Source organism: Giraffa tippelskirchi, chromosome 12 (assembly GCF_054371585.1).
Source record: "Giraffa tippelskirchi isolate mGirTip1 chromosome 12, T2T-mGirTip1v1.2.pri, whole genome shotgun sequence".
Lineage (NCBI taxonomy): Eukaryota > Metazoa > Chordata > Mammalia > Artiodactyla > Giraffidae > Giraffa > Giraffa tippelskirchi.
The window spans coordinates 37,128,005-37,154,575 of record NC_137286.1 but is presented as its reverse complement, the minus strand read 5'-3'; the positions used below and the strand labels follow the sequence as shown (position 1 = coordinate 37,154,575).

At 45.5% G+C, this 26,571-nt stretch overlaps 1 protein-coding gene across 1 annotated transcript in view; it reads left to right on the top strand.

The window, feature by feature from the left end:
- Window positions 1-26,571, top strand: part of OTUD7A (OTU deubiquitinase 7A) — a 336,026-nt gene that overhangs the window by 286,345 nt on the left and 23,110 nt on the right. Inside the window, exons 7-11 of the mRNA XM_081546684.1 lie at window positions 556-657; window positions 4,247-4,374; window positions 5,094-5,206; window positions 23,332-23,459; window positions 25,542-25,691. Coding sequence (XP_081402810.1) covers window positions 556-657; window positions 4,247-4,374; window positions 5,094-5,206; window positions 23,332-23,459; window positions 25,542-25,691 — 621 coding nt within the window. The remainder of the gene's footprint in view (window positions 1-555; window positions 658-4,246; window positions 4,375-5,093; window positions 5,207-23,331; window positions 23,460-25,541; window positions 25,692-26,571) is intronic.

Below are 26,571 nucleotides of genomic sequence, written 5' to 3'. Positions count from 1 at the left end.
ATGACTGCAGTCACCATCTGCAGTCATTTTGGAGCCCCAAAAAATAAAGTCAGCCACTGTTTCCACTGTTTCCCCATCTATTTGCCATGAAGTGATGAGACCGGATGCCATGATCTTAGTTTTCTGAAAGTTGAGCTTTAAGCCAACTTTTTTACTCTCCTCTTTCACTTTCATCAAGAGGCTCTTTAGTTCTTCACTTTCTGCCATAAGGGTGGTGTCATCTGCATATCTGAGGTTATTGATATTTCTCCCAGCAATCTTGATTCCAGCTTGTGCTTCTTCCAGCCCAGCATTTCTCATGATGTATTCCGCATATAAGTTAAATAAGCAGGGTGACAATATACAGCCTTGATGTGCTCCTTTTCCTATTTGGAACCAATCTGTTGGAGCTGCAAAATTGAACACAACTGATCAATTGAGCACACACAGCCGTAACCCTCCGCCTTACCACTGAAGTTCTCTAGAACCCTCTAGAAAATCATCCACTGATATTAAAGCTTACTTAGCAAACATCCGTGTTTGTCCTGGGATTCTAAACATGAGCTTCTGTTCCAGGTCGCCTGAATTGGTGGTCCACCGTGTGCACAAGCTGTAAACGGCTTCTTCCTTTGGCCACGACAGGGGACGGGAACTGCCTTTTACATGCTGCCTCACTGGGTAAGCCCTGCAGTGTAGACAGAGGGTGGAAGTGACCAGGTCTGCTCTGTGCGTTATTAGAGGACAATCTTATGCTAAGTAGAGCCACGTACATCACTGTCATCTGAAAAGATCCCCAAGGGATGGAACTAACAACCCCCACCCTTCTTGTCAAGATGCAGACAGGCTTGGTGGGGGCATAGAGCACACATGAGGAAAGATCTGTCCTAATAGAAAGAGCAGACCTTCAGGGATGGGCAGTAGACATCGGGATCTAGAGCAATCAAAGAGGACTTCCTGGAGGAGCTGAGATTTTCCTGAGGCTTGAAGAACTTGAAACAGTATAAAATAGGACCTTCCAGGCAGAGAGAACACACAGATAAAGTGGAAAGTCAGGTATTAACAGGGTGTTTGGGATCAGGGCTGAGCCCTGTTGAGCTTGAGCAGAAAGTCTGGGGGGCAGTGCGTGAGGCTGGGTAGGTCTGGAGCCACCACACTGACTGCAGCTGATGTACCTAGACTGACAAAAAAGACAGACATGGGTAAATAACACAGGGATCAGCACAGTCAGAATATACTGCAAAGAGGTCAGCAAACTTTCAACAGAGATGTGAGCTTCCTGGTTGCAAAAAGCGACACCAGCAAATGCACAGATGTGGGTGGCAATGTTTGGATGACAGAAGGTCATGGTACACTTTCTGGAAGATCATGTAACCCCTCTGGACCCAGGCTTACATAACACATGCAGGACTGGATTTGTGCCAAGGACCCCAGCATCGGAGCTGGTGGTACCTTATTAGTCCTGCAGTCTGAGGACCCTCTCCAGGGATGGGCCCCTCCAACAAGAAAATGGTCCTTGTTGGTCAAACTCACCTCCCCAGGTAAACATGACCTCAACTCGATGCTGTGACCCAGAGCAAAGATGCCTGAGACCTCACTTCAGACCTGTAGTGAGGCCTGTTCTGTAAGAGGTGGGCTGAGCTGAGCCCGAAAAGGTTTCAAGGAAATGCAGGGCATCTGGGAAGGGCCCCAAGATGCCCAGGGGAGGATAGAGCCCAAGTGCAAGAGAAACATTCCATGTTCCTTAGGCTTGACAAAGGGTGATGGGGAAAACAAGGGCACCCACCCACCTGCCCCCTTTCTGTTTCAAAATTCATTCATTCCTGTCTGTTGACTCCACATTCATCACAGTAAAATAACAATCAGCAATTCCACTGCCCAGCAATGTCTGCTTTTAGTATTTTGGTATATTGTCTTCCTCACTTTTGTTTATACTTCCAGTAAAATTAGGATCTCATAGTGTTCACGGTTTGGAATCCAATATTTTCCCCTTAAAATTGTAAATTGAATTTTTCACACTGTCCTTCAAAAACATGTTTTGCAAGTTGTGTCTTATTCCATCATAAAATGTTCAGTATCCCTCTCTTATGGAACTTATTTCACCTTATTCTGTATAAAACCTAGAGAAAAATTACAAAAGAGGACACCTCTCCTGTTTGCAAAGTCTTAGGCACAGGAATGCCTTTATCCTTCTAACACTCAGCGTACACAGGCACTGCCCCCATCATGACCACTGGTGGACAAGGCCACATGCCCGATGGTCACACGCCACTGTGGTCCTGACTGATGGCAGGTGTTTCAAAATAAGCACAGAAGTCCCCCCAGTTCTGCCTGGGAGGAGAAAGCCTCCTGCAGGTGGCCCTTGCTCTAGCTGTGAGAGGGGCTGGGCCAAGACTGAACCTGGGACTCACGGCCAGTTGATTCTTTTCTCCCAGTACTTCGTTTCTCCTTGGTACTCAAATTGCTAAACCATGTACAAGCAAGTCTGCCCAAAGTGGCCATTCAACACTCACCAGCAGTGCTTACTGGACCTGCTGACCAGCCTGGCATTGACCTAGGGTGTGGGTCATACATAGAAATGACAGTAATCCTGGGATCAGGCTTGTGGGCAAACATATGTGGGACAAGGAGATTCAGTCTGCACAAGAGACCCAAACAAGGAGCCATGGCGAGTAGACTGGACCCAGGACTTGCCCTGCCTGGGAGGAGTCTGCAGGCAGATCAGAGGGATGAGAAAGCTCGGCTCGGCCTGTTCATAAAAGGAACATTGATGGCCACCTCCTTCTGTCTGTACCGCAGAAAAAGACTAAAGCCTCACTGGACAGAAAGCCCACAGGAGCGCCCTGTTATCACATGTCTTTGCACTAAAGGATGCACGGCCAGACTGAGCCTTTGATCATCAGTCAGTGTGGGTCACTGCTCTCTGAAAGCTCTCCAGAGGGTCCCAGCTAACTTCAAAGCCCAGCTTTCCACTCGTCACATCAGCCCTTCCATCCCAGCTGCAGACACCAGCCCCCTTGGGGCTGGCCCTGACCTTTTCCTCTACCTGGGATGGTGACTCAACCCTGTCCTTCACCACTCAGGTCTTTGTCCCAATGTCTCCACTCACCCTGTGACCAAACCACCCAGCACTCTGTCCTCTTAGACTGCTTCATCTCCCCTTACATTGCCACTGCCTGCAACATAGTGTGTTACACGTTAATTTGATGGCTGCCTCCCCTCCCTTCCCCTCAGTGTGGACTCCATGAGATTTTAGGAATTTAATCTGTCCTAGTTGCTACTGTGGGTATTCCCATCATTTAGAATGGTGCCTCACCCTTACTGTGAAATAAGTATGGAATTAAGTGGAATTAATAGTATCCAGTTAAACAAATGAACAAATGAATGAATAAATTTCCCTAGTCTCTCCCTGTAGCCAGAGCTGCATCTCTCATGGCGCTTCTTCCATTGATTGGGTTTCTTGACCACTTCTGAGCTTCCCCAAGGGTGTACTCAGAGGTGCTGCTTTGTTCTTATGACCCCTGGGCCAGATGGGGCACTTCCCTCAGAAGCAGATGCTCTCCTGGGGCCCAGATGTGTGCAGAGATGCCTCAGGGCTACAGATATTGGATGCAGCAGACCCTCCATGAAACTGGGGTCTGACTGCCATCCTGGCTTGGGGCCCTGCATGAGAACACATCATCCACTGTCCCCACAGGCTCTCTCCTACTAAACACAAGGCCAGAACCACATTACATCCCTCAGAACAAACCTTGAGAGGTTGAGTGCAGCCTGCCAAGGGCCTCCCGAGACTTAGTGAAATGGCTATTGCTTTAAGAAGGGGCTGTGTTCCTTCATTCAGTGCCTGCATCTGCAGGAAACATCAGGAGGGAGGGCAGAGGGGAGCTGCTTGCTAATCATGAGAACTGAATATCTCGCTACTGCATTATCTGCTCACACAGCTGTGGGGGCCAGGACTGGTAGGTGGTGGTAGTCTCAACTCCTCCTGTTTTGCCCCTTCCTCACATATTGTCTTGTGGCTCAGATGATAAAGAATCTACCTACAGTGCAGGGGACCTGAGTTCGACCCTGGGGTCAGGAGGATCCCCTGGAGAAGAGAATGGCTACGCAGTACAGTATTCTTGTCTGGAGAATTCCATGGACAGAGGAGCCTGGCGGGTTACAGTCCATGGGATCCCAAAGAGTTGGACACGATTGAGTGACTAACTTGTTCACTTTACTTTCACATCTTTCCTCTCTCCTCTACTCCTCATGGGCCTCCTGGCTGCAGGAATGTGGGGGTTTCACGACCGGGACTTGGTTTTACGGAAAGCTCTCTACACCATGATGAGGACAGGGGCCGAGAGGGAGGCCCTGAAGCGAAGGTGGAGGTGGCAGCAGACACAGCAGAACAAGGAGGTGGGTACCTGTCAGCATGGCAGAGCCGGGACCATGCCAGGCGCAGCCAAGGCCAAGATGAGGTCCTATTTGGGGCCCCAATATCAAGTCTGTCTTATGAGATGAGGCAGCAATGGCTCCATCTCCTACTCAAACCCACTAAAGAGGAACGCATTCCAACAGTCAGCCCCTGCCCACAGCGACCAGACATCCACTCCCCTTACCTGTCCTGGTGTAATTATGAAAACCACCTACCCTCACTCACAAGGCTGTCCCAGCCTGAATGGTGAGTTAGATAGTCACCTGTGAGGTCACTGCTGGTGCAGCCACTGATTGGCCCTGGCATGGCCCCAACCCAGGGTGTGTGCTCAGTCCAAAGAGAATACTTATCCCAGAACCTTAGTGAGCACTGGCCCTTTGCTGGCATGGAAGTCCTTGAAGATGGGTCTGCCCGCATCCCTGCACACATGTCAGTGGGTCGGCACCCAGCCCAGAACGTGTGCAGGTTGCATTCAGTCGCTCTAGCCCCTGAGAATGACCGCTGTTGCTGAGTGGACTTCCGGCAGCATAGAGGTTGGAGATTGGGGGTTCTGAAGCAAATGTGGATGGTCCTTGGCCACTAACTGGTGCCCACCCTAGGGGCTGACCAAGCCGGGAAGTCGGGCTCTCAGCCAGACTGATGTGGGTGCAGGGGTGAAGAGGTGGATGCCACCTCCTAACCCCACCCCCCTTTGTGCCAGTCAGGGCTGGTGTACACGGAGGAGGAGTGGGAGCGGGAATGGACGGAGCTGCTGAAGCTGGCCTCCAGCGAGCCACGCACACACTTCAGCAAGAATGGCGGCTCAGGCGGGGGGTAAGTGCTGCCCCAGTGCTCCCCCTGACAGCATGGAAAGTGATCGGGGGGGGAGATGTGGGACCCCCAAGCTAGGGATGACACAAGGACTCCTGCCTTCAGATCTTAGATTCTGCCAAGGATGCAGGGCAGGTGGTGGGGATGACAGGACCCTGCCGGATGTTCGGAAGAAAGTGTACACAGTCACTGTGTGAGCTCAAGCATGCCCCCTGCACTGCAGAGAGGGACTCACTGTCCAGCCAGCCTGTGGAGGGCCCAAGCTGCCCACACACTCCCCAGGCTCTGAAGCTTCAGGCTGCTGCTAGAATCTTAACCACTGGTCCACCAGGCAACAGTGGTGGTCTTTTAAAGTAACCTCCATGAACCTTGGACCAGCAGGGTTCCGGAGCAGGTAAGCGTCATGCTGGAGCCTGGCCCCATGGTGAGTGACAAGCTGAGCACCACTGCTGCCCAGACCCTGGCCCTCTGGCCCCAGGACAGACGGGAACAGACCCTGCACTGCTGCTCCCAGCATGGACACTGGCCCGGCAGTTTTTCCCAGAAAGAACCAGGTTAAGCATCTGAAGAGGTCGGAAGGGAGCAAGGGTCAGCCTCAAGGATGCACTTGACCAACTTCCTGCCTTCTTCCCGAAAGACTTGCAGTGGCCAATCCCAAGGCTTACTGCTGGAGCCCCAGCAGGAGACCCTGGAGGCAGGGAGGCGTGTCCACGACTCGCTCAGAGAGAAGGGTGGAGACCAGGTTGGGGTCCAGGCAGGGTGAACCACCAGCCAAAGAGCCATCATGGATAGGCTGTTTAGAACTGGTGACCACAGGGAGGACGCTCTCCGAGACCCCAGGAAGGCAAGACCAGCATGAGCTCTCTGCCAAGTTAGATGCATGAGACAGACTGGATGGCAGCTGTACCCATAGTTGTAGACACGGCGAGAAGTGTGAGAGCCGAGGCCAGGCAGAGGCGGGGGCTTCCGTGCAGGCACAGTCCGAGCTACAGGACCCATTCTTTCTCATGCTCCTAGTTGCAAATCACAACATGTCTGTTTCTTGTGACTAAAGCAAGAGAAATCAGACATTCTGTGCTACTTACTGCACCTCCAGAGACTTGTGAAGTGCTACCTCCAGTGAAGTGCTGCCTCCAAAAGGGCTGCTGCTGGAGTTTGCAGTCCCCTCCAGCAAAGGTGAACTCAGCTTGCCCATCACCAGATCTGCTAGTGGGGCCGTGGGTAAGAGGGCTGGTCCCCAGAAGGAAAAGGAAGACATGGAACAGAAAGGAAAATAACTCCACCCCAAGTCATGTGGGTCTGCATGGAAACCAGTGTTGGAGTGAAGTTGCCCATCACCGCCTGGCACGTGCAGCCCTGACCCCCACTATGGACACTCTGGGGGAAGAAGGTGTGTGTGCAATGGGAGGTATCCATTACTTGTTATAAAACTGGTAGAATCTATGAAAGCAATTAGTGACGGCCTCTGGGTGCTTCATCTGATTTAATGGCAACTGAGAACTAAGAAAGGGATCTTCCTGGTGGACCCCAACCAGACGCCCAGACTCAGATGTCATGGATTAGAGTCCCAGACTGGGTGTGTGATCTTGGGCATATCTCCCAAGCTCCTGGAGCATCTTTGTTGTTCAGATGTAAAATGCATTTGGTAGTAAGGTCCCTGCTAGGCTGTATCGGTTTTTCATGGTGGTGGAGTAAACCACACCAAAACTGGGTGGCTTAACACAGAGACACTGGATTTGTTCCTGTTCTGGGGTCAGCATTCTGGTCTAGAATTTTCTGGAGCCTCTCCTGGAGCTGCAGCATCTGGCAGTTAGTCTGAGTGGCGCAGGACCATCCAAGATGGCCTGATTCACGACTCTGGCTCTTGCTGAGCCTCTGTCCAGATTTCATCCTTGAGAAGGCTCAGGCCCCTTAGAGTATGGATCAGGGCAAGAAGAGGGGGCAGCCCCCATTGTGGAGGTTCAGCTCAAGCCTTTGCTTACATTACATTTACTAATGTCCCATGGAAACGGCCAAAGCAAGTCCCATGGCTGAGCCAGCCTCCGGGCAGATAGACTCCATCCTTAATAAAAGGAGGGGCAAAGTCACATTGCAAAGGGACAAATACCCAGTAAGAAGGCTCTGTGGCCATCAGAGCAGTCGACCACATTCTCTGATTCTGTTGGCATTGGGCAGTGAAATCATGGGTTTGAAAGTGGAAAGAAGCTTTTATGACTATAAACATAATGTTTATTAAGACATTGTCACACTCAGCCTGTGAGTTGGCATGCTGCTGCCTATATGGTATGTCATAAAGGCCTATCCCAAATACCTGAAATGTATGGTTTCCCTGACTTTCCATGGTTCATCTCACTGTCCAGAGTGTAGTGGTTATGACACTCACACTGGCTCATCTGAGTGTCTGATATTCCACCTTTAGAAATTCATTCCTGTGAGTCTTGAAAACATTGGAGCCTTAGGGGCTTTCAGGAGTCTCTGACTGTAGAGCAAATCCCTTCCATGAGTTTATATGTCCCATGAGTTTGTATATACTCTGCACCCTGACCTCCAGAGCCTAGACCTATAGGAATGGAACATAAAAATAGCTTATTGAATTGTGCTGGGCAGTGAGGATTGGAGAAAGGAAGCCGTGAACCTCTGCTGGGCACCTGCCTGCCTTACATACTACCTAAGTGCCCCCACCTTACACACTTTATCTGCACTTTATAAATTAGGCATCACCCTCCTTTATATGTTGGAAAACTAATGTTCTAAGAGATTAATTGACTTACTTCTGGTTTGTAACTGGTGGAGCTAGGATGCAGACCGAGACCTGTCTGAGTCCAGCACCCTCCAGTTTGCCAGAGAATACGCTAAGAGAAGTTTTATAGCTTCTTAAGAAAGAGTGCACTGCAGATAGAATTTTTTGAGTCCTTGCATATCTGAATTTCTCTTTATTCTGTCTCACCCTTGATGGATAGTTTGGGTATGAATTCTCTTTAAATTCATGATATTAATGATGTCATGAAAGGTGTTAAATCAGACAGAAAGCTATCAACTTCCTGGCACTCAGTCAAAGTTGTCTAATTTGAAGTGAAACAATTATATGAAATCCAAAGACTAAATATGTTCAACCAACTTCTTACTCCACCTTTACAGACTCTGAAAAAGATTTATTCATTAACTCAACATGTATTAATTGCCTGAGGCATGCTGTGCATTTTCAAACATACTATCTCATTCTGTCATCACTGTAACCCTGTGAGATAAAGTTTATAATTCTTATTTAAAGTATGAGGAAATTTGGATTCAGGATTAAAGTTATTTGCCCAGGGTAATCTACTGAGTGTAAGAGCTGTAGTTCAAATTCAGATGTCCTGCCTACCAGGTCTCCCGGTCCCTGATTTTCCTCCTACCCCTTAGCTCAAAAGCCTCTTTCTGTTCTTATAGAGAATTGGGTTCTTGCTCTTTTCTGTGGGTTATAGAATGAGGCCTCTTTGTTTTCTAGTCCAATTCCAGGGTGTGTTCCAAGGGAGTACCATTTCAGATCTCAGCCTTTGTTAATAACAGACTAATAAACCTTTGCCATCAGATGTCTTTCTGTGTGAATGTACAGAAAGGTATTTTCCAACTCAGTCTCCCTGGGTCTCCCTTTTCCTCCTCTGCCAAATACTGAAAACCTTTGTAAGCATTAATTCTATGGTAAATTAATGAGAGGAATTACTTTAAATTTTCAAGCAATTTTCAACAACCACTATACTCTTTGGAGGCAGGGAATAAACCAGGACCCTCTCAGTTTGAAGAATACTATGTAAACCCCGTTAGGGAAATGAAAATTAAAAGCACTACATACCTATAAGAAAGTCAGAAAAATATATATACTGGCGATACCAGGTGCTGGTGAGAGTGCAAAGCAAATTGTACATCACATTATTGGTGATATAAAAATGACACAACCACTCTGGAATACAGTTTGACAGATTCTTGTAAATTTAAAAACACATTTGCCATATGACCCGGCAGTCCTACTGCTAAGTATTTACCCTAGAGCACTGATTCTCAACCATGGATGATTTTGACATTTGACTAGATCTAGGGATATTTTGTCACAACTGGAATGTAGTCTGAATACTGCTAGAATCTAATGGGTAGAAGTCAGGGATGCTGCTAAGCCTTCTAAAATGCACAGGACAGCCCCCCAAACAAAGAAATAGCTAGTCCAAAATTTCCGTAGTGTCAAGATTGAGAAAATCTGCCCCAAAGAAATGAAAATGTGTGTTCACACAAAGTTCTATGTAAAATGCTTATAGAAGTTCCATTCATAATTGCCCAAAACTGGAAATAACTCAAATGTCCTTTGATTAAAAAAAATGGAGTACATCAATATTATGAAATACTATTCAGGAATTAAAAACAAACTACTGATATATGCAACAACTTGCATGAAAGGATCAGGTCTCAAAAAGTTATGTATTGTATGTATGATTCATTTATATGACATTATCCAAAAGGCAAAACTACAGTGATGGAGAACAGATCAGGGTTTCATTTATTTGGAATGAATGTCTGACTTTCCAATCTCATTTCTTGAAAAGACTATTCTTTCATCATTGAATTGCTTTTACATTTTTCAAATACCTGTAGGCAATATTTATGTGGGTTTGGGAGATATATGTTGAGTGGGAGATTCTGTATTACGTTCCATTGAAATATGCACCTGTCCTTTTGACAGTGTCACTTTATAATAAGTCTTAAAATTAGGTAGCATCACTCCTCCAACTTTATTCTCCTTTTTCAATATTTCTGGTCTTTTTTTTTTTTAGCTTTCCCATACAGATTTATAGAATTGGTTTATCTATATCTGAGAAAAATTCTACCAGGAGTTTTAATGGTATTACATGAAGTCTATACATGAATTGGAGGATTGAAATCTTTAAAATGTTGAGTCTACTTACACATCTTTTTCCATGTATTAGGTAGACACCATATGCTTCTTCATATATTTAAATCTTCTTTGATTTATTTTATTAGCATTTTATAATTTTCAGCATAAAAGTTTTATACATGTTTAATTAGATATATACCTGAATATTTCATTTGAAGCTATTGTAAATGATTGTGTGTGTGTGTGTGTGTGTGTGCGTGCACACACATGCACATGTGTATGTGTTTTCATTTGGGTCTGCAATTATTCATTGCTAGTTATTGCTAGTTACTGATGTTTGTGACTTTGTATTCTGTGATGTTACTAAACTCGTTTATCAGTGCTAAGAGATTTTTAGATTCCTTGGGAGTTTTTACACAGATATTCATATAATCAGTGAGTAGGGATAGGTTTATTTCTTCCTTTCTAACCTCTATGCCTTTTATTTCTTTTTCTTATTGCACTAACTAGAATTTCTAGTATGATGTTGAGCAGACATGGTGAGAGAGGAAACTCTTCCCTGGTTATCACTCTTAGTCAGGAATCTTTCATCAGTAAGATATTTGTTATAGATTTTTAGTAGGTATCTTTTATCAGATTGAGGAAGTTTCCTTGTATTCTTTTTTGTTGAGAATTTCTATCATTAATGAATGTTTAACTTTATCAAATACATTTCTACATCAGTTAGTATGATCATGTGGATTTTTTTCTTCTTTAGACATTAATATGGTAGGTTACGTTGGATGATATTTAAATATTGAACCAGGGATTTCATTGCAGGGAATCATTGCATTCCAGGGTTTAACTCCACTTTCTCTTGGTGTATTAAAAGTTTTATTTTGTTATTTCAATTTGGCAATATTGTGTTGAGAATTTTTGTATCTATTTCCATGGAGGTTATTGAATATAGTTTTCTGTTTCTGTACTACTGTCTTTGTCTAGTTTTGGTGCCAGTGTAATGCTAGTCTCATAAACAAGTTGGAGACAGTGATCTCTCCTTTAGGGCTTCCCAGTGGCTCTAGTGGTAAAAGAATCCACCTGCCAATGGAAGAGACCTAAGAGATGCAGGTTCAGTCCCTGGGTTGGAAAGAACCCTGGAAGAAAGGAATGGCACCCCACTCCAGTATTCTTGTCTGGAAAGTTCTATGGGCAGGGGAGTCTGGTGGGCTATAGTCCATGGGATTGCAAAGAGTCGGACATGACTGAGCATGCATGTGTGCATGCGCGCACGTGCGCACACACACACACACACACACACTCCTCTATTTTTTCCAGTAAATTGTATATAATTGGTGATATTTTTTCTTTAAATGTTTGGTAGATTCACAAAATCTGTGAATTCATCTGCAATCAGATATTGCCTTTTCAGAAGTGTATTAACTATAAATTCAGCTTCTTTAACTGTTATAGAAAATAGAAATAAGTAGTTTTGGGTAGCTTGTTGTTTTGAGAAATTGTTCCATTTCATCAAACTTGTTGAATTTATGTGCATAGTATTGTTTATAATTTTCCCTTTTGTAACTTAATACCTCAGGGGGATTTTAGTGATATGCCCTTTCTTTTCAGATTCAGCAGTTAGTGTCTTTTCTCCTTTCTCTCTCTTTTTTTTTTGATCAGCATTGTTAAAGTTCTGTCAATTTGACTGATCATTTAAAAGAACCAATTTTGGCTTAATTGGTTGTCCCTGTTGGTTTTTAGATTTAAATTTCGTTGATTTCTGTTCTTACCTTTAGAGTTTCTGCTCATTCTGTTTGCTTTAGGTATATTTTGCACTGATTTTTCTACTTTATGCAGGTGAAATCTTAGATTATTGATCTGAGATTTTTTTTGTAATATATGTATTTGGGGGCTATAAATTTCCCTCTAAGAGCTGTTTAGCTGCGTATAACAAATTTTGATATGTTGCATTTTTATTTTCATTGTTTAAAATATTTTCTAATTTCCCTTGAAATTTTCTCTTTGACTACTGAATTATTTAAAAGTCTATTGTGTAACATGGTTTTGTTGTCTTTCTTTACTAATTCTAGTTTAATTGCATTATGATCTGAGAACATAATTAGTATGATTTAAATTATTTAAAATGCCTTCAGTTTTGTGAAGGAGTGAGCATATTGTCTGTCTTTGTGAATATTCCCTGTGCATTTTAAAAAGATATGTATTCTGTACTTGTTGGATAAAGTGTTCTGTTGATGTCAGTTAGATCCAGTTGATTGATGGTTTTGTTCAGGTTTTCTATACCCTTGCTGATTTTCTGTCTACTTTTTCTCTCAGCTACTGAGAGAGAGGTTTAGAGCCCTACAATTATACTTATGGCTGTTTCTATTTCTCTTTTCAGTTTTGTCAGTTTTTTCTTCTAAGTATTTTGAAGTCTTATTGTTAAATCCACATTCATTTAGGACTATTCTACCTTCTTTCTGAATTTATCCTTTGATCATTGTATAATATCTCTCTTTATCTGGGGCAGTTTTCTTTGATCTGAAGTCTACTTTGCCTGATACTAATAAAGCTTCTCGAAATTGATCTTGATTAAAATTTTCATGATCTGTAATTTTCCATCCTTTTATCTTTAACCTACCTATATCATTATATTTGAAGTGAGTTTCTTTAACACAGCAAATAGTTATTATTGATTGTAACAATTTCTGTCTATTAACTGCTACATTTATATAATCTGTATTTAATGTAATTATTGATCTGTTTGAATTTTGGTCTCCTGTTGTATTATTTGTTTGCTTTTTCCCTTTGTGTTTTTTGTTCCTCTGTTCCCCTTTCCTTGTTTCAGTTATTTGAATTTTTAAGATTCTATTTTAATTTAATTTTTATGATTTTTACATCTTTTTAAGTGGTGGCTCTAGTAATTACAATATGCATATTTTAAGCAATCCCTTTTGGAATTCAAGTGCAATTCAAAATCCTTGCTACCAAATAGCTCCCTTATTCTCTCCTTTATGGTATAGTTTTCTTACATATTTCATCTACATACTTTAAATACCCCATCAGCCAATATAATATTTTTAATGTGGATCTTCAAATATATATTAAAGAACTCAAGAGGAAAAGGATACTCTATTATATGTATGCAAATCATGACTATTTCTGTTGTGCTTCCTTCATTTCTGATGTTCCAACATTTTTCTGGTATCATTTTCTTTCAATCTGAACATTTTCTTTTAATTTTTAGGGAGATTTTCTGGTTGTGAATTCCATTACTTATTCTTCTTCTGAGAGTATGTTTATTTCACCTTTATACCTGAAGGATATTTTTAATGGATATAGAGTTCTATTAGTAGTTTAACATCCTTTCCCTGCAGCACTTTAAAAATCTTGTCTCCCCTTCTTCTCCAGTAGTTCCTGATGAGAAATCGACAGTCACTTGAATTACTGTTCCCATGGTCAGTGTATCACTTTTCAACTGGCTGTTTTCAGCAATTTTCCTCTGTCCTTAGGTTTCAACAATTTGATTTTGTTGTTTCTGGCCAGGGGTTTCTTTAGGTTTATCCTCATTAGTTCTCTGAGCTTCTTAAATGTATAGGTCTGTATTTTTGCCTAGCTTAGGAAGCTTTCATTCATTATTTTCCTGAAGTTGTTTTTTCTTTTTAGGGGCTCTGTACTCCTTCTCCTTCTGGATCTCTGATGACATGAGTATTACACTTTTGATACCGTCTGAAGTCACTGAAATTCTCCTTTTGTCAATCTTTTCTTCTCCCTCTTCTTCACATTGGGTCATCTGTTGATCTGTCTTCAAATTTACTGACTCTTATTCTCTCTCATCCCCAATCTGCTATTGAGTCCACTCAGTGAATTTTTTCTTCCAATTCCTGTATATTTAATTTCTAAAATTTCCATCACTGATTGGAGCATTTTCACAATAACTTCTTTAAAATCTTTGTCAGATAATTCTGACATCTACCAACTCAGAGTTGGTAGTCTTTTGACCATTCTCTTCCTTGGGAAAATTGAGATTTTTGTGGTTCTTCATGTGTCAAGTACATTTGGATTGTATCCTGGACATTTTGGATATTACAAGACTCTGAGTCTTGTTAATAATCTATGAAAAATCTTGTTTTTCATGTTAAGCAGGTAGGTTCACACTGTAAGTTTCAACCTGCCTTCTCTGGGCTGTGGTTTTCAAAGCCTTTGCTGTCCTATTTGCCTCAGCCACACATTACACAGTCTGTAACCTGGGCAGGGGTCTATTCAGTAAGTCCTCAGAGCCTTTGGTGTACTGATTAGGGCAGATCAGATCGATACATGCACAGCTCAGAGTTGGGGAAAGGGGAGTCCAGGAATTCATAAACAACCTTATGGGATTGTTTTTTGAAGTCCTTCTTGTTTTATAATCTTCCAGGTACTTTCTGGTTCCCTGGGACTCCCTTTTCTGTCCTCCAGCCATAATGTGCTGCTATACACCTAGCCCTGTCCTGCGTGCCTGCTCATGCAGGGTTCATGTATGTTTTATATTGTCTCTCCTTCACATTGCAACATCCTATTGGTGCAGCCAACCCAATCCTTCTTTGTGATTCTCTTCCAAACCCTAGCTCAGTGCTGGCCAAATGAGATTGCATGTACCAACAGAGCCAGATCCAGGACCAGCAGGTGTGGTGCTGAGCACTTGTGCCTCCACACACACACACCCCCCCCAGGGGAGGCATTCCTGCCTGGGCCGCGTGACGCCAGTGCCCAGACTTGACCTGTTAGGAGGCAGGGAGCAAAGGCCAGCCCTCTTAGGATGAGTGTTCACACCATTCTCCCACCAGCCTTTTACTGGGATCTGGAGCAGGGAAGGCTTGCCTTCTTAGAGGATCAGGATTCGCTGGAGATGGGGAAGGACAGCATTGTCTGACAGGAATTAGAGCCATGTCATCTACTGAGCACATACATATTACAATAAGATCTGCATCGAGCAGGGCTGTGAAGCTATCATTATTATCACCAATGGCAGAAAACTGAGATTCAGGAAATTAAGTCAGTTCTCAGCATCCCTCAGCCCAGAAGGGATCGAGCCAGGATCTGAACTTGAACCTGACCGCCAACATAAATCCACACTCTTATCAAATCAGAACATCATGATGCACAATCATGCAAATGATGCAAATCAGGCATGAAGAGCAAGAATCAACAACTTATCCTGAGATTTGCGATGAAAATAATCAGTCTTGTTCTTTACCCTTTTATAAAGCAAAAGCTTACTTGTACTCCATTGGGTGAGACAGATCATGGAGCCTGAAAGGCTGTTAGAACAAAGAGAAAATGAGACAGAGAGGGGGACCTTTTTGAGGACTCGTGGGCAGCCCCCACTGAGTGACTGGCGCCCCAGGCCTGCCTTGTCCCAGTGTGCTGCTCCTTGTGCAGCTGACTTCCCACAGTTTCACTGCTGTGCTGCAGAATTTCATAGTCTGTTTGCTACTTTTCTTTCTTATTGGGCTTTTTCAGAAATAGCTAGAATCTTAAATGGTTTCCTAATGTACGGTCTCGGAGATGTGAACTTGTCAGCCTTTTTTATATTTATTTTTATTTGTCTGTGCCAGGTCTTAGGTGTGGCACGCAGGATCTTCAGTTGTGGCGTGTAAGATCTAGTTCCCCAATCAGGGATCAAACCCAGGCTCCCTGCATTGCGAACACGGAGTCCTAGCCACTGGACCACCAGGGAAGTCCCTTAATTTGGTCTTTAAGGAAACATGAGTGGCATGCTGCTGCTGGCAGGTACTTACCCCTTGGACTGGCACTCCAGGGTCAGGGCTTGGCCTGTTGTGGGGAAGTCTTTCTTACAAATATTCCTCAAGGTTCTGTGACTTCCATCAGTGAACCAAGCAGGAAGACTGTTCACCTAACGAGTTCTCACATTTACAAATCTGGAATCCTTTCAAATTTTTTTAAGACATTGCTTATTGAAAATATGATTGAAGCTGTTGCTTCATCTATCAGGAGCCTTCTCTGACCTTTCTATTTAAAGAAGCCCCTATTTACATGCTTATTAACATCTGATAATTTTTCTTGTTTCATCATCTGTTAATTGTCTGTCTCTGCCATTTCGACCTGCATACATGTGCACACATGAACACCCACATACGCACACACCTAGCAACAGTGCTATACCTGTGGCAGGCACTCAGTAAGCATTTGTCACACAAATGACCCCAGCTTCTTCATTTTAGGCAGTGAGATGAGTCCTCACCCCCCAGGCCACCTTGGCCACTATTGAGAAGCTCCTTGTCAGAGCCAGAGACGCTCTTGATCACTTCAGAGTGCCACCACCCTTCCATCCTGGATCCCCAGACTATAACTCTTAGCAAAGTCCTGGCTGCCTACACCATTGTGCCTTAGGAAATCTTTTTGAAAAGCTGCCCATCTGGGCAGACACGGTCCCTGACCAGATACAGAGGCCCACCGCAGGGCACTGCCTGGCCTCAGCCCCTGTGAGCCCCTCAGGCTGACTCCCCATCCAGCTCCCTCTCCACCTATGTGTCAGCTCATCAAAAATGTCCTCATGGGCATGAGACAAATGCTCAGGGCCGGGGCAATGGGATGACCCAGAGGGATGGGATGGGGAGGGAGGTGGGTGGGGGGTCCAGGAGGGGGAACACATGTAAACCCATGGCTGATTCATGTCAATGTATGGCAAAAACTATTACAATATTGTAAACTAATTAGCCCCCAACTAAAATAAATAAATTTATATAAAAAAAAAAAAATGTCCTCATGGCTCCAAACCTGCCCGGGAGAAGGGGTCAAGCCCCACCACTGGCAGAAATGCTGCCAGTGACACATATGTGTCAACTGAAAAAAATTCACAGCGCAAATATTGAGAATTATGTTTTATTTGGCAGACAAAACTGAGGGCTTAAGCCCAGGATAGCTCAGAGGATGGCTCCAAAAAGGTAAGGGAAGAGCCATGTGGGAGTTTTTCCAACAAAGACCAAGTAGTCAGAGCATCAAAAGATTACAGTTAATTAAAGAAAACCAGACATCTGAAGTTAAGAAGTGTAGTGCTTTTCTGTGTATTAGGAAAGTGCAAGAGTCTGGGCTCCCTGAAATTATTCCTTTGCTATGCACCTCAGCTATCCGGGGCCAGTATCCTGGGCTTTCTCATCTTTAGTGTCCTCCGGGTGCACCATCGGGGGTGGCTGCAGCGTCTGTTGGTTTGATGGTGGACATCCTGTCCATCCTGAGTTCCTTCAGAGTTCACCATCCAAGCAGCTGTAAGATGATGGCTTGGTGGCTGCAACATCCTCTGTTTACAGACGTGGCAGGCAACAGTGTTTTCATTGACATATGCATAATGAGTGCTGTGCAGCTATGGGAGGGGAGGAGACCCGCATACTATGGCAGAGGCCTCTCTGGGATGACCCTTAGGAAAAGCAAGGGTCAGCAAAGTCCATGGAGTATCCTGCCTTTCACCTAGAGGTGGTGGGAGGGTTTTATGTAGAAGCTAAACATGCACATACATTCATAGTCCTGTATATGTGTGTATGCACACACAAGCACATATGTGCTTGTATTTTTTAAGTTTTTATTGAAATATAGTTGATTTACAATATTGTATTGGTTTCAGGTGTACAGCAAAGTGATTCGGTTGTACATACATACATATTCTTTTTCAGATTCTTTTCCATGACAGAATTACAAGATACTGAGTATAGTCTACTGTGCTATATCGTAGGACCTTGTTGTTTATTTTTTTATATACAGTAGTGTGTATCTGCTAGTCCCAAACTCCAAATTTATCCCTTCCAATACCTTTCCCTTTTGGCAACCATAAGTTTGTTTCCTGTGTCTGTGGGTCTGTTTCTGTTTTGTAACAAGTTCATCTGCATCAATTTTTTAGATTCCACAGGTAAGTGGTATCATGGTATTTGTCTTTCTCTGTCTGACTTACTTTACTTAGTATGATCATCTCTAGGTCCATCCATGTATGCTTATATTTTTGGAAGAGAGGGTACACAGGATACTGATAACTGTGTCACAAAGAAAATCACCATGGATGGGGTGACCATACAACTTATCATCTAAATTGGTACATTGTGGAAAGTGAGAGTGGCCACCGGACATTGGCGACCCATAAAGCAAGACTTCCCTGAGCAAAATAGAAGGTGTGGACACCCCACCTTGGGGAAGGATATAGGGAAAGTGTCCTGGGGCGGGGGGAGCCTGCACCCAAGCTGCCCCTCTGTGTGGCCGGGTGACTGCCCTTGGGCAAGACCACTGACTGCCCAGACTGGATTCCTTGTCCATGGCATGGGCTCTTGCTGGGATGTCCTCTAAGGCTGTACTGCCGTTTAAGCCAGGACACCCTCGAATCTGCACCGCACTTTTTCATTCCTGCCACCAGCTTCAGCGCCATCTGGACTTCACTCCACCATCCTTGCTTCTTGGTCCCACCACCTCTGCCAAGGGAACCCATCTTTCTCAGGAGGTTTTCACTGTGCGTGGGGGGGTGTCCCTATGCTCCTGATCCCCCCTCCCCAGGTACCCACTTAAGTAGCGGGAACACATTTGTTGTGGCCTAGGGCCTGGGAGGAAGCTCTCAGACACACCCATGTGTGAGGATGAAGCAGTCACATTGCATGTTAGTCTTCTTAACCAATAACTGAGTGTTTTAGGGAAGTTAGGTGGCTTTTCCTAGAGGCAAGATTCTATTTACAATCCCACATCTAGCATTGCTCAATAAACTCAAAGGAAGTTGATGTGAAGTCTTGGGATGAGAAGTGAACGTGAGTATTCAAGACTGGTTTTGCTGGAGCTGATTTCTACCAACAGGCTCAATCATAGTAACTCATACACACAGGTCACTGTTCCAAAGTCTCCTCCTGTTTGTCCATTTGCACCTCAGAGGAGCCTGAGGAGTCATCAAGCTAAAGTTCCCAGCCTGCATTCAATGAGCAGGAATATTCGCCGAGGCTCCAGAAGCACAACGGCGTGGCTGTGGTGTTGAGGGAAGAGCACAGAATGAGGACCCACCCCCAGTTCAAACCTGTTCCCTGTGCCCTGGAGCAAGGAGCTGGAGCAAGTAGAGAAGGACTTAGAGCTGCCCCCAGGGTGGAGCTGGGACCCTTTCTTCCACCTTCCGGGCCACTAAAGAGAGTCACAGTTGACCTTTGGCTCTCCTGTTCAACACCAAAACGGGATTCGCTCTGCTTCAAGCTCATCTCCATAACCCTCTCCTAGCTGGGCTTACACCCCCATCACCGCTACCTATGTCCAGCTATGAGGCTTGCAGATGTATGTGGTACAACCACATGCCCCAGCCCTAGCGCAGATCTGGGATGGATGGACAGACAGGTGGGTGGGTGGATGGAACAGGTGGATGGACGGATGGATGAACAGCAGGATGGATGCATGTATTCATGGATGGATGAGTATATGCATGGCTGGATGGACCAAAGGATGCATACACGCATGGATACATGAATGGTGTGTTAGACTCAGCATGTGCTCCTCTTTTGCTTCCCTTCCTTCCCTGAAAAATTCAGTCCTAAATCCATATGGTTCATCAAAGCAAGGTGGGCATCTGCAGTGGGCAGGGTGTGGGGTGGAAGCACACAGAGGACCAAGGCCAGGGTGCCAGAGCCAGACGGAGTGAAGAGGGCAACTCAGGGGAAGGGCAGCATCACTGGTGGAGATTTGAAGAAAGGAGTTAGAATGAACTCTGGGGTGTTAGATTGGAATTGGCAGTATCAGAAGACTCAAAGTTTCAGGTAGATAGGTAATAGATGGATGGATAGATAGATGATAGAAAGGTAAATAGATAGATAATGGATAGATAGATAGATGATATATAATAGCTGGATAGATAGATGATAGATGAAAATATACATGTATTCATGTGAGGGTACAAACACACATCGCCCAGCTCTATTTACCAAGTCTAGGGGAAGTGACATTAGCAATAATCATATTTTGGCTTCTAAATACCATTATCCACCATTTGAAAAAAACAGAAATGGCTAAATCCAGGGCTGAGGCAGAAAAGATATAAGATGAATCTTCTTGACTGAAAAATATACACAACCTAAAAGTTGAGAGTGATGTTTTATTCAGTGGACAAAGCTGAGGACTTAAATCTGGAGCACAGCCTCTCAGATAGCTCAAAGAGATTGCTCTAAGGAGGAAGTAAGTGAACCAGGATATAGGCATTTTTTGTAACGAAGACCAAGTAGTCAGAACATCAAAAGATTACCAGATATCTCAAGTTAAGGAATTTAGTGCTTTTTGTGTGTGGAGGGAGATGCAAGAGTCTGGGCTCACTGATTCCTTTGATGTGCACCTCAGGTCTTTAGGGCCAGTATCCCGTGTTTCTCCTCCTGAGTCCACTCGGGGTGTACCATCGGGAAGAGGCAGGTAGCTGCAGCAGCTGACTGCTAGATGGTGTTGCGGGGCATCCTGCTTTCATCCTGAGTTTCCTCAGGGCTCACCGTGGGGGCAGCTGTAATGACTGATGGCTGCAACACCCTTTGTTTACTGATATGGCAGGCAGCATTTTTAGTTCACAACCTGAACCACCTTCTTGTGCTGAAAAGCAAGGATGTGCTCTAAATAGTGACAGGGGCTGTCATGTGGCCACAGATCCCACTTGAAAGAGCTCCAATGACCAGGTGGGTATATGAGCATCAGAATAATCATACTGATGGGTTATAACCCACTGAATCAAATAAAAGCCCAGAATCCAGACTGATATTGGTAAGTGGCATCAAGGCTTGGTGAGGAGTGGAATATGTCTATAGGTTCCAAGTTCCTTCCCATAACATGCTTATTAATTATGGGTGGGAAATGGGCAGCTCTGCAGGGGGAGCCTGGCTGATGGCCCCGAGAGGGATCCGGTCAATGCCAGGCCACCCGACTGGACACCACTAAAAGGATGCATCATAAGCCGATCTGCTCTGATTGTGAGAAAATACAAACCCAGACCATGGACATCAAGATTGCTGGAAGAAATATCAACAACCTCAGATATGCCAGATGATACCACTCTAATGGCAGAAAGTGAAGGAGAACTAAAGTGCTTCTTGATGAGGGTGAAAGAGGAGAGTGAGAAAACTGGCTTAAAACTCAACATTCAAAAAACTAAGATCACATCATCTGGTCCCATCACTTCATGGCAAATAGAGGGAGAAAAAAGTGGAGACAGAGGCAGATTTTATTTTCCTGGGCTCCAAGATCACTGCAGATGATGACTACAGTCATGAAATTAAAAGACACTTGCTTCTGGGAAGAAGAAAAAGTTTTCTTCTTGGAAGAAAAGTTGTGACCCACCTAGACAGCATATTAAAAAGCAGAGACATTACTTTGCCAACAAAGGTCTGTCTAGTCAAAAGCTGTGGTTTTTCCAGTAGTCATGTATGGATATGAGAATTGGACCATAAAGAAGACTGAGCACAGAAGAATTGGTACTTTTGAACTCTGGTGCTAGAGGAGACTCTCAAGAGTCCCTTGGACAGCAGGGAGATCAAAGCAGTCAATCCTAAAGGAAACCAACTCTGAATATTCATTGGAAGGACTGATGCTGAAGCTGAAGCTCCAGTACATGGTCACCTGATGCAAAGCGCTGACTCACTGGAAAAGACCCTGATGCTGGGAAAGATTGAGGGCAGGAGGAGAAGTGGGTGACAGAGGATGAGATGGTTGAATGGCATCACTGACTCAGTGGACATGAGTTTGAGCAAACTCCGGGAAATAGCAAAGGACAGGGAAGCATTGCATGCTGTAGTCCATGGGATCACAAAGAGTCAGACATGACTTAGTGACTAAACAACAATAAATGAACATTCTACACAATACCAGGCCTGTGGTCTTCAAAACAGCCCAGGTCCTGAAAGTCAAGTACCCTGAGGAATGTTCCAAACTGAAGACAGACAGCTGAAGAGACAATACAGATGAATACAGCACACTGTCCAGAGCTGGAACTTATATTCCAAAGGCATCGCTGGGGCAGCTGGCACATGGTGACTAGGGTCTTTAACCATGACCACATGCATCGGTGCATTAGTGATTAGATGAAGTCCAGAGTCTTATAGTTACACAGGAGAATGCATCATAGAAATGTAACCTTGTTCACAGGAAATGCACACAACGTTCTACCAGGGTGATGGGGATTTCAGGCTGATAATTTACTTTCAAATGGTCCAGAAGGAAAAAAAAATTATTTATATTATACAACTTTTTTGTGGGCTTTTGGATATTGCCATTTTTTTAAGTATTAAAGTATACTGAATCACCAAAAAAAAAAACCAGAAAAAACTATAGGTGCAATAACGACAAAACTCCAAGGTGATTGTGAGGCATCCCCGGGGATGCAGAGCCTTTGTTCTAGAAGCCACTCAAGCAGTTGACCACAGGCTATGCACATAGAGCGCTTCCCCCGGGCAACCCCACCCTGGAATCCTCAATCGGGCACACTTGCTAACTCTGACCCGCACCTACTCCAGTCATCAGAGATCACCCACAGTTAATTCAGGGCACCCTCTACCTTCAAGTGCCCCAGAGGCCCCATCAAGCTAGGGGCACTGGCTATCCCTTCTCCATGCTTCTTCCCTTTGGGGCGTCCTGGTTGTTGAGGAGATCAAGGCTACAGTCCTCTGCCCGTGTCCTAGAGTCCTAGGTGATGCAGATTTTGGAGCCTGCTCTCTCCCTGAGCCTCAGACAAAAGCCAGGGGACAGGCGGGGAGAGTCTAAGTGGCTTGGTTGGGCAGTCTGTCACTCCCTCCACTTTACTCAAGGAAACCTTCTCACCACCCTCTTCAGTCGGGATATTCACTAGAAAGGCCCACAGATCTTGGTAGCAGTGGTCCCACCAGCCCATCAAATGTACCCAGGCATACCTGCTGCCCTGAGGGTAAAGCTCAGCCTAAGCTGCTGGATGTGGGCATGAGCCCGAGGGGGAGCCTCCATTCCTCCTCAAACCCCCAGAGAACCAGCCCTCATGTGGCCACACACTCTGAGCAGGATGCCTCTGCATCAGGGAGACTGCATCTTAAAGGGGGCTTACCTCCCACATTGCCAGGTTCTCTGCCTCAGCTTCTCTCCTGAGACTACCCAACCAGGGTAGGAGTGGAGAGCTGGGTCCAGTGTGCTTGTTGCCATCAAGTGGTGTGGAGGCAGGTGGCCACAGATGACTTCAGAGGGCCGAGATGGCCAGGGTCCATGCAAGGAAGGGCACAGGGAGGTATTCTATCCTCCGCTGTCCCTCCTGACTCGGTCCAGTGACAGGCTTGCTTCACTGTGTCCCCAGCATGGACAATGCCGAAGACCCTGTGTACGAGAGTCTGGAGGAGTTCCACGTTTTCGTCCTTGCCCACATATTAAGGAGGCCCATCGTCGTCGTAGCGGATACGATGCTGAGGGACTCAGGTGGGGAAGGTAAGTTTACCCGTAAAGAAACAGATGTATTTTATTCATCACCCAGAAAGTGTAGCATCCCAAGTAAGGAAGAGACAGTTGAACATAACGGCTGAGCCTCCAGAAGGACACAGAACCTTACTTTGCCTGAACGAAGACTTTATTATTTCCCCTCAACTCCATGTTTCTTTTTCCTCCCCATGCCGGGGGGATTACTCTTCTTTTATCTTTTTTTGGCCACACCACTCAACTTGTGGCATCTTAGTTCCCTGACCAGGGATTGAAACTTGGGCCTTGACAGTAAAAGCCCAGAGTCCTAACCATTGAACTTTCAGGGAGTTCCCAGGAGGGATTACTCTTGGCTGTCCATCCACCCTGTGTTTTGACGGCGGGAGAAATCTGGCTGGGTAGGGGTTGGGATGAACCCCAAGGGGCTCCTGGCCCTACCAGTTGCCCATGCCCTCCAGTAGTGCCAGCCTCGTCCCAGGGCCACTCAGCCACTCGAGTCCCCTCCTGCCCCCGTTACATGTTTTAGAGAAGAAACAAGAAAGGTGTAAAGTGCAAAGTCACCCAAAAAGCTGTGATGGGACCAGAGCTGGGGGAGAAGGAGGAAGGGATGGAGGGCTTTCTAGGGCTGGTACCTACTTCACGGCCCATCGCACACACCCTCTCCCTCGGCCAGGCCAGTACTTCCCAGGGTGGACACTGCCTCCCACTTTATAGACGAGAAGCCCAAAGCCCAGAGAGGCCACACAATGTGCCCCCACCCCTGGCTGAAGCCTTGGAGGAAGCAGGATCGACCCAGGGAGGGAGGGCTCTGGGCGTGTTCTCCCTCCTGCCTTTCTGCTGGAGCCCGTGGGATACCACCTATGGGCTCTCTGAAGAGCAGGGGCAGAGGACGGCCTGGGACGGTGGACGGACCAGAGGGGTCATCCCAGTGCAAGAGCCCTGCTTCCCATGGCCGGTATAACCACAGAGGGCAGGGCTTGGGGTACATTGGTCGCTTGCAGCGACACAGGCCTGCCAAGGTCCGCAGCTCTTTGGGTGCAGAGCCAGGCCTCCCATCAGGGTCCCTGTACTCGTCAGATCCCACAGGGCTGGGTCCGGTCCACACTTCCTTCCCTTGTCCTATAGCCCTCTCAAAGGTTGGACCCACCTTGCCTCTCAACAGAGAGAGGGGCCAGAAGCACAGTCACTGAATAGACAGAGCGAGGGTGGGGAGGAATCCTGAGCTCACCAAAGTCATCCCTGAGGTCGACTGTCCTTTCCTTCCACTCAAAGAAGGGCAGTGAGTCACTGACACCAAGGCCAAGAGATAAGGTCCTTTGTGATTAAAAAGTAGAGGCCATATCAGGGCATGTATTTCTAGTATTTACTGTATCTCAGTAAGACTTTAGGACTTTTTCCCCTTTTGGTAAGGAAACGAACAAGATTATGTCCCAGTTGCTAAAGGAGCCAGTCCCCATCTCTCATTTCCCATCTTACTTACGACTTGAGCCTGGAGTGCTCTCACTGAGTTTCTCAAAACCTAGAACAGACAAGCTCTGGAGCAGCACAGATGTTGTTCTGTGTGCAGGTGCTTTTGTGAACACAGGAAAACACAGGTTTCCAGGTAGCCATTAGTGCAAGTCCTGGCTGACCACCTGGGCAGGTGTTTGGATCACCTGAGCAGGCCTCAGGGCGGCTGGCAGGCCCAGCAGATCACAGCAGAGTCCCCTCAGCCCTGGTCCTCTTGTTCCCAAGGTACAGCCTGACAAGGCACAGGGACAAACAAGCCGGGAGGACGCTGCCCACAGGGAGGCAGGTTGGGGAGGGTGCCCTGGTCAGGCACAGGACTTGGGGTCTAATAAGCCTGGCTTCTGTGAGCCTGGGCTTCCTAATCCATTGTGGGCTGAGCAACACCCAGCTCCCAGGGAGCTCCTGCTGGGGGGGAGGAGGCCCCTCTACTGTGGAGTGGATGATGGATGATGATAGCACCCAGGGCTGCAGCCTGAGCCCACCCTCCGTTCCCTCTGCCCTGTCACCTCCCCCGGGTTGGTGAGGGCTGCTGTCCATGTCCCCTCCAGCTCCACGTGCCCTCCTCACCTTTGTTTGTGTCTGCAGCGTTCGCTCCAATCCCCTTCGGAGGGATTTACCTGCCTTTGGAGGTACCTCCCAACAGATGCCACTGCTCACCTCTGGTTCTTGCCTACGACCAAGCGCATTTCTCTGCCCTTGTGTCCATGGAGCAGAGAGACCAGCAGAGAGAACAAGGTATGCCTGCTGCCACTTGACAGTGGTGGGGACCAGAGGGGCCAGGAGGGCAGGAGGTGGAATGTGGAGCCCTCCCTTGAGAAGTGCACTCAGCAGTGATGGGTTTTGCCTAAAACTACCGTATGCATGCAAAAAATATCATTGAAAATAATGCTATTTGCAGCAACATGGATGGAATGGATTTAGATGATCCTTCTCATAGATGATCATACTAAAAAGCTTAGATTATCATACTAAGTGAAGTAAGTCAGAGAAAGACATATCATATGATATCACTTATATGAGAAATCTAAAAAAAGATACAAATGAACTTATTTACAAAACAGAAACAGACTTACAGACATAGAAAACAAACTTACGGCCACCAAAGGGAGACATGGGGAAGGATAAATTAGGGTACACACACTACTATATATAAAATAAACAACAAGGACCTACTGTATAGCACTATACTCATTATTTTCTAATAACCTCTAAGGGAAAAGAATCTGAAAAAGAATATATATAACTGAATCACTTTAAAGTATGAAGAAATTAATAATTCTGTCACCCTTAACTAGCCTTTACTGTGGTTCCCTTCACTTCTACGCATATTTTATATGGATGTAGTTAATCTCAGATGTCATGTTTAAAAGCTCCTCTAGTGCAGTCACCTAACTGTGGCCTAGTTTCTTTGTAAATAAAGTTTTATTGGAACATAGCCACACTCATTCAAAGATATATTATCTGTGGCTACTGCTTTTGTACCCTAACAGCAGTTGAGAAGCAGCATCAGAAACTGTGGCATGCAGAGACTGAACTATTTACTAATGAGTACTTTATGAAAAATGTTCGCCAGCCTCTGCTCTACAGTAAGCTTTTGAATCAAAAGATGGATATT